The sequence below is a fragment of the Eurosta solidaginis genome, chromosome 5, assembly GCF_040869045.1.
Source record: "Eurosta solidaginis isolate ZX-2024a chromosome 5, ASM4086904v1, whole genome shotgun sequence".
NCBI lineage: Eukaryota > Metazoa > Arthropoda > Insecta > Diptera > Tephritidae > Eurosta > Eurosta solidaginis.
The window spans coordinates 165,492,782-165,510,084 of NC_090323.1; the positions used below are offsets into that span (position 1 = coordinate 165,492,782).

The 17,303-nt window shown below is 36.4% G+C and overlaps 1 protein-coding gene across 1 annotated transcript in view; it reads left to right on the plus strand.

The window, feature by feature from the left end:
- The window catches only part of Dnah3 (dynein heavy chain 3, axonemal), a 457,577-nt gene that overhangs the window by 205,612 nt on the left and 234,662 nt on the right, over window positions 1-17,303 (plus strand). Inside the window, exons 32-34 of the mRNA XM_067756774.1 lie at window positions 7,401-7,603; window positions 16,011-16,198; window positions 17,095-17,265. Coding sequence (XP_067612875.1) covers window positions 7,401-7,603; window positions 16,011-16,198; window positions 17,095-17,265 — 562 coding nt within the window. The remainder of the gene's footprint in view (window positions 1-7,400; window positions 7,604-16,010; window positions 16,199-17,094; window positions 17,266-17,303) is intronic.

The following is a 17,303-nucleotide window of genomic DNA, read 5'->3' on the forward strand; positions in this document are numbered from 1 at the left end:
TTCCCTACAAATTGGCCGGACGGGACCTACATGTTTTATGCCGACTCCGAACGGCATCTGCAAGGTAGGTGACTTTTCACTGAGAGCTTTTCATGGCAGAAATACACCTGGAGCGCTTGCCAAACACTGCCGAGGGGCGACCCCACTTAGAAAAGTTTTCTTCTAATTGAAAAACTTTATTTCTAAAATTTTTATGTTGCTTTGCCCGGGGTGTGAACCCAGGGCATACGGTGTGGTAGGCGGAGCACGCTACCATCACACCACGGTGGCGACGAATGTATTACAAAGGGACAAATGGCCAAATTGTGCTGGAAGTCTTACAGAGGAACCTCCAACGGAGCACTTACGCCTCGGCAAGAGATTTCTGGAGGATAACAATTGTAGCAAGCTAGAAGAGGGAAAGGTTGAAGCGTTTTTCCAAAGCCGTAACCCAAAAAGCACGTAACAACGAAGGTGTTAGGGAGGAACCAAAAACAAAATGGTGTTGCGAGTCTTACAATATAAACCTTCTAGACAGTAAACTGGTTTCAAGCGAACACCTTCAAGCCCTTGAGGAGGATTTTGTTGACGTGGTGCTGTTCCAGGAGCCAGAGCTCTAATAGGGAGGCAAGGTTTCTGGGCGCAGCGTGCGCGTATTTGGTGTTTACTAAGCGTAATTGGAAAGAAGGCGAGTTGAAATCATGGTATAAAACATACACTCCTACATGCCACATAATACCTTACTGAGAACCTCGCAGTAATGGTCGTCGGACAAAAGAGTAAGTAGGTAATAATCCTGGAATACTGCCACATTGTCCATACTGCGGAGGACATATCGGGGTAGAGGAAGAGGAGAGCCGCAAAGAGCGGTTGGTCCTACAAATGTTGGTCTAATATCAGGTAATTTTCTTGATATAACATTGAGGCTATGATATATCAAGGTATGTTTGGAGGATCCTTGATAGCTTATTCTTCTCCGAAGAGGAGAGGGTAGACAGACTTCCCATTGAATTGGCTTTGATTTGTGATTGGAATTTTGTGCGTACTTCTAACTCTTTTCGTTTCCTACTGGGATGTAAACATGCGCGTGTCCACATCAATAAATTGTTTGTACTATTGCTTCCAGTTCCATTTTGAATGTGAAATTCTGCCTTCTTTTTAAATGGCTGTGAGGTTTTTACTAATAAAAATAGCAAGCATAGCGACAATTTTCAGACATTGGTTGCATTGTTTTTCATTGTTTCAACTGTGCTTTTTCGTATAGCCCTCTTCCCGTAGTTGTGTAGTTAGCTATACTAATGGAGATTATAAAATGTTCTTAACATTACCATATGTGAATAGCAATAGGACTTCTACTTTTCGCATTTTAACATTCGCATCTTCTAGGCGCTTCCAGAATCTACTAGTCCATTAGCTCTCAAACATCTCAGCTGTAACTACAATTGCACAATTTTATAGTTTTTCACATTGCATACTTATAGGAGTATCTCAGATATATGCATGTATTTGTGCATTGACTCTCCGCTGCTCGTACACGTACATGGCACATATATGTAGACGCAGTTATTGTTTCGTTTATGTAGATACATAATGATTGAATTATTGATGTGCACTCACGTCACTGCTTAGCATCGGCTTAGAGCTGGCAGCACTCCTTAGTTTTGCTAATATTCGTAACACTGCCCTCCACCTAAGTCCGATCGTCCCCTTAGTTTTGCTAATATTCGTAACACTGCCCTCCACCTAAGTCTGATCGTCCCGATCAGACAAATCTCTCGATCTAAACGCTGCTAGCATCGCCAAATGTACCACTCTTCTACTCCGTGGTTTCTCAATGCTTTGTATGCGGTAGATGGTATCACTCAATAGCGAGGCCGTTTCCTGAGTCAATGCATGTGATACCGTTTCAGCAAATGTCAGCTTTGGGTTTGCGTATGTAGCTCGCTTCGTTTCCACGTCCCGTATGCCATTTATAAAATTCTGTATTTTTACCCTCTCGGTGTATTCCACGGGTGCGTCCGCATTTGCAAGATGAGCCAACCTTTCAACATCCGAGGCAAACTCCTGCAAAGTCTCATTATCTCTTTGGTGACGGTTTTGCAACTCAATTTGGAATATCTGTTTCCTATGCTCGCTTCCGTAACGTCTCTCTAAAGCGCTCATCAATGTTTCGTAGTTGTTCCGCTCGTACTCTGGGATGGTCTGTAAGATTTCCGCAGCTGGTCCTTTTAAAGCTACGAACAATGCAGCAACTTTATCTTCAGCATTCCAGTTGTTCACTGTTGCGGTCTTCTCAAATTGTAGCTTAAAGACCTGGAAAGGAACAGAACCGTCAAAGGATGGTGTTTTTACCTTTCGATTACTAGTTGAAACTGTTGGGCGATTTAGTTGCAACTGCTCGATACGTCCTCTCAAAGCATCCACCTCGGCCTCGATTTTTTCTTCAAACTGTAAAATTTTTGTATCTTGCGCCTCCAACTTCGAAGAAATACGTTCTTCTTGCTCTTCCAGTTGAGCAGATATCTGCGATGATATCTGTGCTGAAATTTGAGCCGACATTTCGGATATCCGTGCCTCTTGTGTTTCAATCCTCGCTGTTATACGGTTCTCCTGCGATTCCAGCTGAGATGACATTTGCGACGACATTTCGGATATACGCGTTTCTTGTGCTTCCATCTTCGATGTAATCTGTGTCGACATTTCTTACATACGCGTTTCTTGTGCTTCAATCTGTGATGCTATACGTGTCTCTTGAGATTCCAATTGAGATGCCAGTTGAGATGTTATTTCTGTCTTTTACGATTCCAGTTGGGATGCCAATTGCGACGACATTGATGCTACTGTCGATGTTTGTGCAGATATTGCAGCCAATATCATGTTCAAGTCTGTGCTGCTAACCGTCTGCGATGTTTCGTTTTTCTCTTCAATTTTTGTTGTCTCCTCGCCATCAAGATAAAAGACATACTCTTCCACATCAATTCCTTCTGCTCCATTGCCCCTCGTAGCCGTGCCTGAAGTTCAAGTTTAACGCCGCTTGTATTCAATCCACGGCTCTCCAACTCCTTCTTCAGTTGTTGGATCTTCAATTCACTGAACTTTGCCATATCCTTGTTGTCCTCTAGAATTTATTCAACAATTTCTCTTCTGACACCAATTGTAACGAATTTGCTGCAAATCCTCTTATTTGCCCTTTTGCTAGGTTCGTATCGCTAAACCGTTGAATAAATAACTCCAATATTGAATAATGGAAAAATGGCCTTTATTAAAATACTTCACAATAACACTCAAACTGTGCAACGAATAGCTTAATAACCAAACTGGTAGCTTAAATGAAACTGACTTTCAAAATAATACTGCTATTGCTCGCTAGATATCGTCTTGTCGTAACTGCTTGACAACTCAAATCAAACTGAATTCCAGCGCCTCTATATCTGTCGCCTTTTATACTCTTTGATTTTAACATTCGCATCTTCGAGGCGCTTCCAGAATATACTAGTCCATTAGCTCTCAAACATCTTAGCTGTAACTACAATTGCACAATTTTATAGTTTTTCTCATTGCATACTTATAGGAGTATCTCAGATATCAGCATGTATTTGTGCATTGACTCTCCGCTGCTCGTATACGTACATGGTACATATATGTAGACGCAGTTATTGTTTCGTTTATGTAGATACATAATGATTGAATTATTTTTGTGCATTCACGTCACTGCTTAGCATCGGCTTAGAGCTGGCAGCACTCCTTAGTTTTGCTAATATTCGTAATAATATATATACATATCTTATAATATTATTTTGTTCAATTTGTATGCTTCTGTAATTAATCTGTAATCCGTAACTATATTTAGTCTGATGAATTATTAAATTTGTAGACTTATAAATAAATAAATAAATAAATAAATAGTGGTTAAGGCAATACGTTTAGAAGTGTCAAACCTTTCAGGAGTCTTATGGAATACAATTTTTGTCGAAATCGGATTTGAAACCAATTAGTATTTCTCTCACAGATTGTGTAATTTTCGCTTTGACGTTAAAATTTCCTTTAAGAGTAAAAGGCAATTACCAAACAAAAATATTTTTTATGTTGAGTAGGAGCAACAACAACTAACTATGATAATTGGTTGTTAATGCAAAGCGGGGATTGCCCATTTTCTTTTAAATGCATTCACGTATTTTTTGCAGCAATCATTAAATTTTTTTTATCAGGATAGACAAGACGACAGCTGTTTCGAATCTACCTTGTAAATCTCTTCAAAGCCTTCTTTCCTGGAAGTGGCATTTGAACCCGCAATCCCGCGATGTTTTACCAAAATATTTTTATTGGCTTCAAACCTGAGTCTGGATGTTTTCAGTGTATAAATGAAATCTTATCTTATAAATTATTCGGTCAATAAATTCGATCAATAAATATCGATTACCTATATGCCTTCCTAAAGCTATTGTATATATGTAGCGAATAGCTACTTGTTAGCGGAAACAACTTTCAAATTTAACAAAAACCGGTGAAGTATTATATAATTATTCTTAAAGCACGTTTTTGCCAAAAAAAATAATGCATGTGCATGTGCAGACAGTATTTTTAATTTTTTTTGTTTATTTTTTATACTCGGCTGGGAAGAGCTCACAGAGTATATTAACTTTTTTCGCAAAACGGTAATCCGTAACGGCATAAACTAATCGAGATAGATAAAGACTTCTATATATCAAAATGATCTGGGCGAAAAAAGAAATTCATTTAGCCACGTCCGTCCATCCGTCCGTCCGTCCGTCCGTAAACACTATAACTTGAGTAACCTTTGAGGTATCTTGGTGAAATTTAGTATGTAGGTTCCTGGAAAATTTTGAAAAACCGAAAAAGTGCGATAATTCATTACCAAAAACGGATATAATGATGAAACTTGGTACGTGCGTTGAACATATGACGCAAAATAGAAAATTAGTAAAATTTTTGACAATGTGCGTGGCACCGCCTAATTTTAAAAGAGGTAATTTAAAAGTTGTGCAAGCTCTAATTTCGCAGTCGTTGAAGATATCATGATGAAATTTACCGGGCGCGTTCCCCCTATTACTATATGTGTGCTAAATAAAAATTCGGAATATCGGATTACGAACACGCCCATTCTAAAAAAAAAATTTTTTTTAAAGTCAAATTTTAACATCTTTACAGTATATAAGTAAATTATGTCAACATTCAACTCCAGTATTGAAATGGTGCAACAAAATACAAAAATAAAAGAAAATTTCAAAATGTGCGTGGCTCCGCCCCTTTTCATTTAATTTGTCTAGAATACTTTTCATGCCATAAGTTGAACAAAAATTTACCAATCCTTGTGGAATTTGGTAGGTGCATAGATTCTATGACGGTAACTATTTTCTGTGAAAATGGGAGAAATCGGTTGAAGCCATGCCCAGTTTTTATACACAGTCGATCGTCTGTCCTTCAGCGCGGCCATTAACACAATAACTTGAGCAAAAATCGATATATCTTTACTAAACTTAGTTCACGTACTTATCTGAACTCACTTTATCTTGGTGTAAAAAATGGCCGAAATCCGACTATGACCACTCCCACTTTTTCGATATCGAAAATTACGAAAAATGAAAAAATGCCATAGTTCTGTACCAAATATGAAAAAAGAGAAGAAACATGGTAATTGGATTTGTTTATTGACGCAAAATATAACTTTAGAAAAAACTTTGTAAAATGGGTGTGACACCTTCCATATTAAGTAGAATAAAATGAAAATGTTCTGGAGGGCGAAATCAAAAGCCCTTGGAATCTTGGCAGGTATTACATATATAAATGAATTAGCGGTATTCAACAGATGATGTTCTGGGTCAGCCTGGTCCACATTTTTGTCAATTTCTCGAAAACGACTTCACGTATACAACTAAGGGCCACTCCCTTTTAAAACCCTCATTAATACCCTTAATATGATACCCATATCGTAAAAACACATTCTAAACTCACCCCTGGTCCATCCTTATTGCGATATCTTGAAAAGGCGTCCACCTATAGAACTAAGGCCCCCTCCCTTTTAAAATACTCATTAACACCTTTCTTTGATACCCATATGGTACAAGCTCATTCTAGAGTTACCCCTGGTCCACCTTTATGGCGATATCTCGAAAAGGCATCCACCTATAGAACTAAGGCCAACTTCCTTTTAAATAACCATTAACACCTTTCATTTGATACCCATATCGTACAAGCACATTCTAGAGTCACCCCTGGTCCACCTTTATTGCGATATCTCGAAAAGGCATCCACCTATAGAACTAAGGCCAACTTCCTTTTAAATAACCATTAACACCTTTCATTTGATACCCATATCGTACAAACAAATTCTAGAGTCAGCCCTTGTCCACCTTTATGGCGATATCCCTAAATGGCGTCCACCCATAGAACTATGGCCTACTCCCTCTTAAAATACTCATTAATACCTTCCATTTGATACACATGTTATACAAACACATCCCAGGGTTACCCTAGGTTCATTTTCCTACATTGTGATTTTCCCTTATTTTGTCTCCAAAGCTCTCAGCTGAGTATGTAATGTTCGGTTACACCCGAACTTAGCCTTCTTTACTTGTTTTTTTTTTTTTTTTTTTGGAATAGCTGGCATTTGATGGTAAAAGTTAACCCATTCATTAGATGAGTAATATGTAGGTAATATTTGTCTTTCAGTTGAATAGCGAGTCATTTTTTTATATTCATTTTTCACTGAGAGCTTTTCATGGCAAAAATACACTCAGAGTGTTTTCAAACACTGCCGAGGGGCGACACCACTTAGAAAAGTTTTCTTGTAATTGAAAAAACTTATTTCTAAAATTTTGATGTTGCTTTTCTCGAAGCGTGAATCCAGGATCTTCGGTGTGGTTGGCGGAGCACGATACCATCACATCACGGCGTCCGAAAAAGTTTGTAAATGAGCAATTTTTATGAGCTACTACTAGTGCTAAACTACTGAATCAGTCTTCCTAAAAATCCGTACGGTCAGTTTAAGGAGCTTGGAGGAGAACACCGTTTTTGTTGTTGTTGTTTAAGCAATGAAGACACTCTCCTTATGTTTTGCGGATTGTTATCGATATTTATTATCTTCTGCCAGATATAGGTACATTACGTTTCCGTTAAAATCACCATTAAGGTAACAGCCTGACCAACTCGAAAACGATTTCACATGATCACATTGAATCTTTTAGGCCATACCGCCGTGTACATTGTGCTCAATTATACACTGTATATTATCGGAGGGTAAAAATTCATGTCACCTTTTTTGACCAAATGACAATCAGGCAATCATTTCTTTGTTCCAGTTCCATGTCTGAAAAAAAATGTAGTGAAGCAACTGACATTCGGCACTTACTGCTTTTTCGTTGTGTTTTTCTTTTTTTTACGTACTATGTTTTTCTTTACAGTTATGCCGGCCGTACCGAGCTGCCAGATAACCTTAAAGTACTCTTCCGTACAGTGGCTATGATGGTACCTGACTATGCGATGATTGGCGAAATCACTCTATACTCGAATGGTTTTGACCAGGCGCGTATGTTGGCACAAAAAATCGTACATACATATAAACTGTGTTCGGAACAGTTATCATCACAATCGCACTATGATTACGGTAAGTAGAAACACATGAACGAATATTCATGTATGTGCAAATGTACGCGGAAGTATCTATACAAACGACGACAGGTAAGATTGCACACCTACATATATGAACAATGTTCATTGAACATATGTATATATTTAAATAAAGCGAATTGTGCATGAATGGTTTTTGAAATATTAGAGATGAAATGCTGTAGGAACTTCAAGTTGCCTTTGCAATATCCTTCACTTAAAAAATTATATTTATACATTCTTCGAAGAATCGACGAATTCGTGCGCTTAAAAGCATCCAATAAAGAAATATGTACTTATGTATGCATGTGTATCTATATGTGCATCCATATTCCAGCCGCATTGACATAGCAGTTCTTAACAACTCACGAAATTCATAATATAAAAGAATACTTAGTGGTGTTGCATTGATAAGTTGTTGTGCTCCGCGATTTGTAGTTGCAATTCCTCACAAAAGTGCAGTAAAGAAAAAAAGTTGTATAAAGAACGCATCAAGTAGCATCAACTATTGGCAGGTGATAGATATTGAGGAATTGTGCGTTCAAAGTTGACTTGATTTCTGACATAATTCTCTTTATGTTTTCTTTCCTTTCATCCGCTTAAAATCCGTCTATCTATGCTCTCGCAATTTTTTATATTTTAATATTTTTCCGTGGTTGGTGAAAGTTTTTTGCCAATTATGATTTCTCTTTTTTTTTTAATTTAACTTTAGTGTGCAAGTATCAATAGCGACTTAATGTTTTCACATCATTTTGCCATTGTTATGAAATGCAGTATCTTATTACTAAATTGAACAATTTTTTCCTTGAATATGTTTTTAATAGGTTTCTACGTAGCATATGTATATGTATACCGTCTGAAACGAGATAAAGTTTTTTTTCGATATTGAGATATAAGGAGTAATCGAGTAATTTCTTGGCATCTGTTTAAGTCTCAATCAATATTTGGCGCAATGTCAGCTAATTTTATTAATATTATACAGCAGCGAACAGAAAAATAGTAGTGACGATTAATACCATATTTCGTCAATTAAACTCTTTTGTATTGAAACTACTAAAACCAGCCTCAAAAATAGAAAATTTTACGAAAATTTCGAACTTATTATTTGGACTTCACGGATTTTTTTTTTTTTTTTGAGTAAGCAGTTTTTTAGCCCAATCAATTTTACTCTAGCAAAGTACAAGTTTTAGGTTCCTCCACATACCTACATACAAAGTGTGAAACATTTTTATTAAGTATATGGAAGAAAATCTAAAACACTCTTCAGAAAAAAATTGTTGAAAATTAACGCAAATTTGGAAGACTTATATTTTGTCTTTTGTTAAACTAAAATTTATTGGACCACAAAAGTGCTCAAAAACTCTCCTCGTACTTTTTCGAAAATGTTTTTAAGATTGGTTGCAATATTCTTAAATTTTGATACTTTGATAGTTGAAATATATGTATGAAGGTCTGAATTTTTCCCTTTATCGATCAAAGCTACAGAACGGCTAAACCCAAAATAGTCTGGAAGAATATACTATATTTTTTGAATAATAACCGTTTTAAAAAACTCTAAAAGTGTGAGAGTGTTTGGCATAGATGATTAGTGATATTTGGTAGATGCATCAAGCAATTCCAAGCTACGTTCTATATACATAAACGTATGTATTTCAAATCATTAGATAAAGCTTTGATTCTAATTGACTTACACCATTGTTATTGCATTCCTATGTCATATAATCTGAAGTCTTAGACGTTGTCCTGCACGAAGTTTTGGTTTACTTTGTTGTTTGAAAATAGGTTCTTCCCCTTCCCTCCACCCCCCTCTCTCCCTCCTTTCCATTCGAAGAAGTTTTTGAGTAGGATATCTTTTTTTGAGTAACTGCAACGATTAGAGAATGGTATTACAAATGGGCGGAATTGCATGATAACAACGCCCACTTTTTCAATATCGAAATTTCGTAAAACCAGAAAAATTTAATAATGCATTTCCAAATACCGATTAAGTGAGGAAATATGATATATGTGTTGACTTTGTGCCAAAAAAATTTAAACTTTTAAAATTTTTCAAAAATGGGCCTGGCACCGCCTAAATTTAGTCGAAGAAGCATGCAAGTTTTTGCAAGTCTTATGTAAATCAAAAGCCTTTAAAGTTGTCATATAAATCAAATGAAAAGTTGCAAAATCATTAGAAGAGTATAATAATTCCTTTGCGCTAATGTTAAAAAATAGTTTTAAATATTTACGGTATACAATTAACAATACTGATATTTTACCCCAAAAGGATAGTACGAGAACTAAAAAATTTTATAAAGTGGCGTGGCCTCGCCTTATTTTTGTTACTTCCTCTATGGCTCAATAGTCTGGAATCCGCGTTTTCAAGTCCATGCTGACAGGCTCGAATCAATACGAAAACAGTTTTTACTATTTGCCTTAAGGAATTTTCAATGGGACTCTTCATTTAATCTTCCACCTTATACTAATCGATTAAAACTTATCAATCTTGCAACTTTTGCTAGTCGTAGAGAAATGCTTGGCGTAATATTTATGACAAAACTACTGAATGGATCGATTTCAAGCCCATTTATTCTTAACGAAGTGAACTTTAATGTTCCCTGTCGCACTACGAGACACTACAAACCTCTTCTTTTAAAACAATGTAGAACGAATTTCGAACTTAACGAACCTTTCCGGTGTTTGTGCCGGCACTCTCACTCAAACACATTTGATATGTCGGACTCCATTTTTTCTATAAAAAAGACTGTCCTTATCTCTCTTAATCGTTAAAGCTGTATATTTTTGTTTCTCTATTCTATTAATTTAGGCTTTACCCTCAGCTGATGGTACTTCTGTAGCTGAGCACTTTTAGAACTCGACGCTTGACAAACCACTGCCCATTAGTGACTCCGCCCAAAAAAAAAAAAAAAACTTTATAAATCCATAAATCTTATAAAATAAAGTCGCTAAATGCCATGTATGTACTTTTTTTGCATTTGAAAGCTTAGCTACGTGAGATGGTACAGTTAATATAATTTGAAGGTATATATTATAGCGGCGTGGCAAATTGCCAAAATGTAGTAAAAAATCATAAAATTTTTGTTTATACAGCTATAACTCATATACGGAAGAATGGATTTAAAAAATTCTACTTTTCAGTAAAACTTTGAAATATTTACCTTCGTTCGGCATAAAAAAAAATACTTGATTCCTTTCTTATATCAGCCAAATTGTTTAAACAAAAGTAACATTTTTACCAAAAAATTCGTGTGTGTGATTGTTCGGTGTCAACTGTGCGACCAAATTACTTTTGGTAATTAACATTCGCTGCGTTATTTAACTTCGGTCGTAGGTTTATAGGTATGTATGTGCTTTCATATCAGCTTGACATACATATGTATGTACACACACAAATAATAATAAATGGTTAAGAATGCATACATCTCTCGAAAAATACTTTCGTTAAAAATATTGAGCATTTCCTTAAAATTCTTAAACAAAAGTTTTATTTTTTGGTATTTTTCCATGTATGACTATCACTACGCAGTATAAAACAGAGTCGCTTTTTCTGTCCTTTGAATACTCAGACCTTTAAAACTACGCAACGGATTTTGATGAGCTTTTTTCTAGTAGATAGAGTGATTGAAGAGGAAGGTTTATATGTATAATAATATCCATTAAATAGTGGAGAAATGCTGTTATTTTTGAAGCTTCTAATGTGATGTATAGTATAGTAGTTACCCTATTTATAACTCAAGAACGGATGAACAGATTTGACTGAAAATTAGTGGAGAGATAGCTTAGAACCAGGAACAGACATAGGATAATTTTTATCCCGTTCCGGCTAGAGTCTTGAGATCAAAACGTGGACTTGGGAAATCCTGGGATATGTTTGTCCAATATGGGTATCAAATGGAAGCTGTTTATGAGTACTTTGATAGGGGGATTTTTAGTATCCGTGGGTGACGAGGGTCTCGAGATATAGGCCAAAACGTGGACGTGGGTATCCCTAGAATGTGTTTATAGAATATGGATAACCAATGAAAGCTGTTGATGAAAGCTTTAGTACAGGGAAGTCTTCATACCTATTGGTGACTAGGGTCTCGAGATTGAGGCCAAAACGTGGACCCGGGTACCCCTAGAAAGTGGTAATACAACATGGATAACAAATGAAAGTTGTTGATGAGTGCTTTAGTACATGATAATTTTCATACCTATGTATTTGTGACTAGGGTCTCGAGATATAGGCCAAAACGTGGATCAGGTTAACACTAGGATGTGTTTTTACATTATGGGTATCAAATTGAAGCTGTTGATGTGTGCTTTAGTACAGAGTAATCCTTATACCCCTGGGTGACTAGGGTCTCGAGATATAGGCCAAAACGTGGATCAGACTAACACTAGGATGTGTTTTAGATTATGGGTATCAAATTGAAGCTGTTGATGTGTGCTTTAGTACAGAGTAATCTTTATACCCTGGGTGACTAGGGTCTCGAGATATAGGCCAAAACGTGGACGCGGGTGCTCCTAGAATGTGTTTATAGAATATGGATAACAAATGAAAGCTGTTGAAAGCTTTAGTACAGGGAAGTTTTCATACCTCTTGGTGACTATGGTCTCGAAATATAGGCCAATACGTGGACCAGGGTAACACTAGGACGTGGTTTTACATTATGGGTATCAAATTGAAGCTGTTGATGTGTGCTTTAGTACAGAGTAATCTTTATACCCCTGGGTGACTAGGGTCTCGAGATATAGGCCAAAACCTGGACCCGGATACCCCTAGAATGTGTCTGTAATATGGATATCAAATGAAAGCTGTTGCTGAGAGCTTTAAAGTAATTTTCATTGTGATATTCGATTTAGTCGAATTAATAATTAAGAATTAATAATACCCACATACCTATTTACATACGTCCTAATCGATTTGCCTGAAATTTAGTATATATCTTTGCCTATATTAGTATTTACATCCTTTTTTTTCGGGAAGTAGACCAGAGACGGGCTGGGACTGGGATTAGGACTAGGACTAGGACTGAGACTCGGAGTGGGACTGGGACTCGGAATAGGACTGGAACAAAATACATACCACCCTCTGGGATTGGCAATAAGGGATGAAGAAGAATGGGAAAAACTTCAGAGAAGAGAAAAGAGGGAAGGAGACTAACAAAGAGATAGAGTGAGACGAAGATAGAGATAGATGAAGCGAAAAAGACGGGGGAGGAGAGAATAAAAGGATTAAGAAAAACTGAGGAGGGGGGAGGGCAGGGCTAGCCGGAAAAAGCTTATTAAAATGTATGCAGATAGATCAAATTTAGGGCAGAACAACGTCTGACGGGTCTGCTAGTATGTAATAAAATTAATAAATAAAAAAATTATGAACAGGATTAGCCTGTTGTCGTTGGGCCAATTGAGGACAGTGTGCTGCCACAACGTCCAATTATTATTATTACTATACATAATGCTATAAATCGAACAAAATCAAACCATCTTAACAAAACTTTCATGACAACAATAGTTTATTTTAAAAATAGATAAATCAGTTAAAAACCACGCCAAGTTTCTATACTCAGCAAATGAAACCATCTTAACAAAACTTTCATGACAACAACAGTTTATTTTAAAAATAGATAAATCAGTTAAAAACCACGCCAAGTTTCTATACTCAGCAATTCGTCTGCCTGGTTATGAGATAGGTTGAGAAAAAATTCAGATGGTTTAGTACACAAGCATTTCTGAACTCAAAATATCAGCCTCATTTTGTTTGGCAAACGATACGCTTAAAAAAGTATACCTATATTGTCAATATCGCCTGCTTATGGTACTCTGAAGTTAACGTTGTCTTTTATCTTTTAGTTTTAAGTTATTCGTCAACTGCACGAAAGCATTTGTCAAATTTGTTTTCGTCTCTTGTTTCTTACACTTCGTTTGCAGCTGTTCGTGTTAGAGAATGCCGAGATAATGTAAGATACGGTTGTTATTGACTTTATTATTGTTTTGCCTATCATATATCCTGCTACAAACAAACGAACGACGATCGTTTTGAGCACGAAAGCTTCAAAGGTAATGAGGTTGTGTATGGTATTTAAAATTCTCTAAATCAGATATAACACCACCCACTTTTTCGATATCGAAAACTTCTAAAAATGAAAACACTGGCACAATGTATAAACAAAAACTGATGAGGCGATGAAACTTGTCGATTTGATAAATTTTTTTACAAAAAATATAAATCTTGTAACATTTCGAAAAAAGGGGCGTGACAACGCACTTATTTAGTAAAAGAAAGCTTACAAATTTTGAAAGCCGTTGGTATCGTTTTGCAACTTGGCGGGGATATGGTTCTTGATATTTTTCTAGATCTGAGCAAAACCGGTTGACAACCGCGTCTACGTTTTTAAAGTAAACTAATAAATCAATAAAGCTCAGTCCTAATCTGAAAAATTAAATAAATAAATATTTATTTTCTGATAGTGAAGTATAAATTCACGAATTAATCGAATGTTATTATTTTTAAATTATATCCACTACCATACGTCCTCCGGTAATGAGTGCATCAGAACTTTTGTTATCAGTGATGATAAAAAGATCGTGTGATAAAAAAATCTACATCTATATCAATTTGCAGCAAATCGAACCGTGAATAGAGTTTGTTCGAATAGATCGGTCACTACATCACTTCCCGAATAGGAACTTCACATGAAGCAATGAATATGGAAACATACTGCTGACGTCAATGGTATGTTTCACGATCTGGAACAATATCATTATCTTGCGGATGAAGATCTGGGAGGCTCGTGAAGCGAAAATTTTAAAAAATAATATTGGGAAAGGTTTTGTTTATATGTATTTAATCAACGTTTCGGTCATTTCGGAAAGATCCTTCAAAAAATTTCTGGAGTAGCTCCTTGCGGAGAGCGGGAGAAGTGATTTAAATGGTCACACTTTTTTAGCATAGTTTCACCGAAGGAGAGTTCTGGGCTAACTCTAATATCCGTCGTCGGCACGATTTCTTTAAATCATTTGTGGCTTCATGCTGGTCATGCACAAAGGTGATTTGCGGTTGCTATAAATTATCTACTAATAGTTGTGACTCTCGTGGCACAGTTTTAACGATTACCATCAATGCTGGCTTATTCTTGATCGCGCCGAGGCCACCTTCAGTTTTTTCGGCTGTTTTTAAGAGCTACAATTCCCGACGTGCGAACCGTAGCAATCCCTACCACCAGTCGCTACCACGCATCCTGGCCCTTATACCATAGGCCAGCACAGAATCCATAGGACTACGACTTCGAACTCAAACCTTCGTCGACGTTACTTTCCTAGAAGCTCTAGTTGTAGCTCCGAAGACTTTCTGACGGATGTTTTTGTCGCGCTATGCTTGCGAGCTACATAAAAAAAACATATTGAAACGTTAGGGAGTACCTATTCGGCCAAGGATGCCGCCCTCGAAATCATAAGCAGCCTAAGTGGATATCATTACGAAACACATGGGTGAAAATCGTATAATCCTTGGCGCATCTACATAATTTAAACTTTACAAGGACCGTGAATAAAAGTTTAAAAATATAGATCAAAATTTGCTGATGTTTGTGTTCGATACATTGACTTCAAAAGTCTTCGTTTCCGGCCTTATAATAACATAAGAGCTCATGGATGACCGCCTGCAGTTTTCAGACTAGTTCGACTATCCCCTACGTTAGGCTAATAGAACACCCGGTCATTTGTTCGACTGTCTTGAGAAAGCTTTTGCTTCACCCCTTTGAGTGTTCTAGCGAATGACAAATCCTCACCTCGTAAGTAAATGTGCCTACGTATTCACATTTGTAACAGAAGCCGTCGCGTGTTGGTCATATTTAAGCATGGTTGATAGGCTATGTCCAATGTGATTCACTCCAAGGGACTAGTTGGGGATAGGGCCGCCAACTTGAGGAAATGTCAAACCGAGAGACTTGGGTGTTGAATGATGAAGTGTGAAAATAAAAATTAAGATTTCAGACGCTATTTTATAGTTCAACAAATAAAGTGATTTTTCAAACCCTTCTCATACGTGTTGAAGATATATGCAACTTAAGTGTGAGCTGAGAATCATTTCAAAGGAGAATTTAAACCACTGGAGCCTACTAAAGGATTTTGCATCACTGATTTCGCTTATTCTTTCAGCCAATCGGGATATAAAACTCGGCACCTTTTTCGGGTAAATTGCTTTTTTAACAACTTTAAGACAATTTGAAAATATGTTCCACTTGGGTCATTTTATTTGAATTCATTGTTCTGAAAAATAAATAAATACGAGTAAAGCAATTCTATGTATAAAAGAAATGGTATAAAAAATTTCATGCTATTTTTAATCTCATGATTTGTACTATATATACATATATATATGTAAACAAAAACTTATTTTTTGTTTATAAACCTTTTTCCAGGAATGCGTGCAGTAAAATCCGTTTTGTTAGCATCAGCATCACTACGTCGACTTTATTCAACTTTGCCTGAAGCCCAAATTGTTTTACGTGCTATTGTTGATGTAAATTTGCCAAAGTTCTTGGAACAAGACGTTTCACTTTTCATTGGTATTTACATGGATTTATTCCCAGGAACAGAATTGCCTGAGGTAAATAAAATATTTTATCATATTTCAATGCAAAGAATTTTACAGTGCACTATGTACATACTCACATAATATATACATATAAAGAGTATAGTGAAAATTTTAGAAGTATGCATGTATTGGTAAAATAGTTGTATAGATCTTGAAGCACTTGCATGATATGTAGCCCATATATAAAAACTTTACAATGGCGTTTTATGAATTTGTATTTACAATTTTTTTCATATTGATTGCTGAAAGGAATATCACCCTATTTCGGCTATCGTTTCTAAAGCGCCTTATCTCAGTAAACGTTTGAATAGCGCTCTATTTCAGAATTTGTTTCAAAAACGACCGATCCCGGAATTTAATGAAGAACGTCCTTCCTCAGATTTTATTTCAAAAATGCCCTACCTGAACTCAAATTCAATACATTTTTGACGTTATCTGGAGTTTTGGGATACAAATTCTGATATAGGGCGTTCTTCAACCGAATTCAGGGACAGGGCGTTTTTGAACAAAGTTTTTAATAAAGGCGTTATTCAAACATTTTTTTCGAAACGGAAGCAAGATGGGGTGATATTTCAGTCATTAGTCGATATAAAGTAAACATTATAACTACATAAACAATTGGAGAAGTTTAAACGCTCGACGAAGACGCTTGTCTTGTGAATGAAATATCTTCGAGTATTCACTTGCATTATGCCGATGTAATTCATTCTCTTGCTGATCGCTGGCTTGGACCGTGTGTAGTGGTAGCCATTGATATAACTGTTTGTGATGCTACTGAAGAAGCACAATCACCCACAGATATCTCCAGTTAACAGAGTTCTTGTAGAATTGTTGAAATAGTTTCGAGCGTAGAGACTTTCAATGTTTTTTTTATTGTTTTAGTATTTTTTTTTTTTTTTTATTTTCAGCCAAAACGCGATGATATCCTTAAATGGCTGGCCATTAATCTCGAAGAACAAAACCTACAGCCCACACCATGGTTTATCGAAAAAATTTTGCAAATATATGAAATGTTGCTCGTACGACATGGCCTGATGATTGTGGGTGGACCAATGGGTGGTAAAACAACAGCTTACCAGGTAACAAAATACAGATCCATATTTTCTCTTAGCTACTA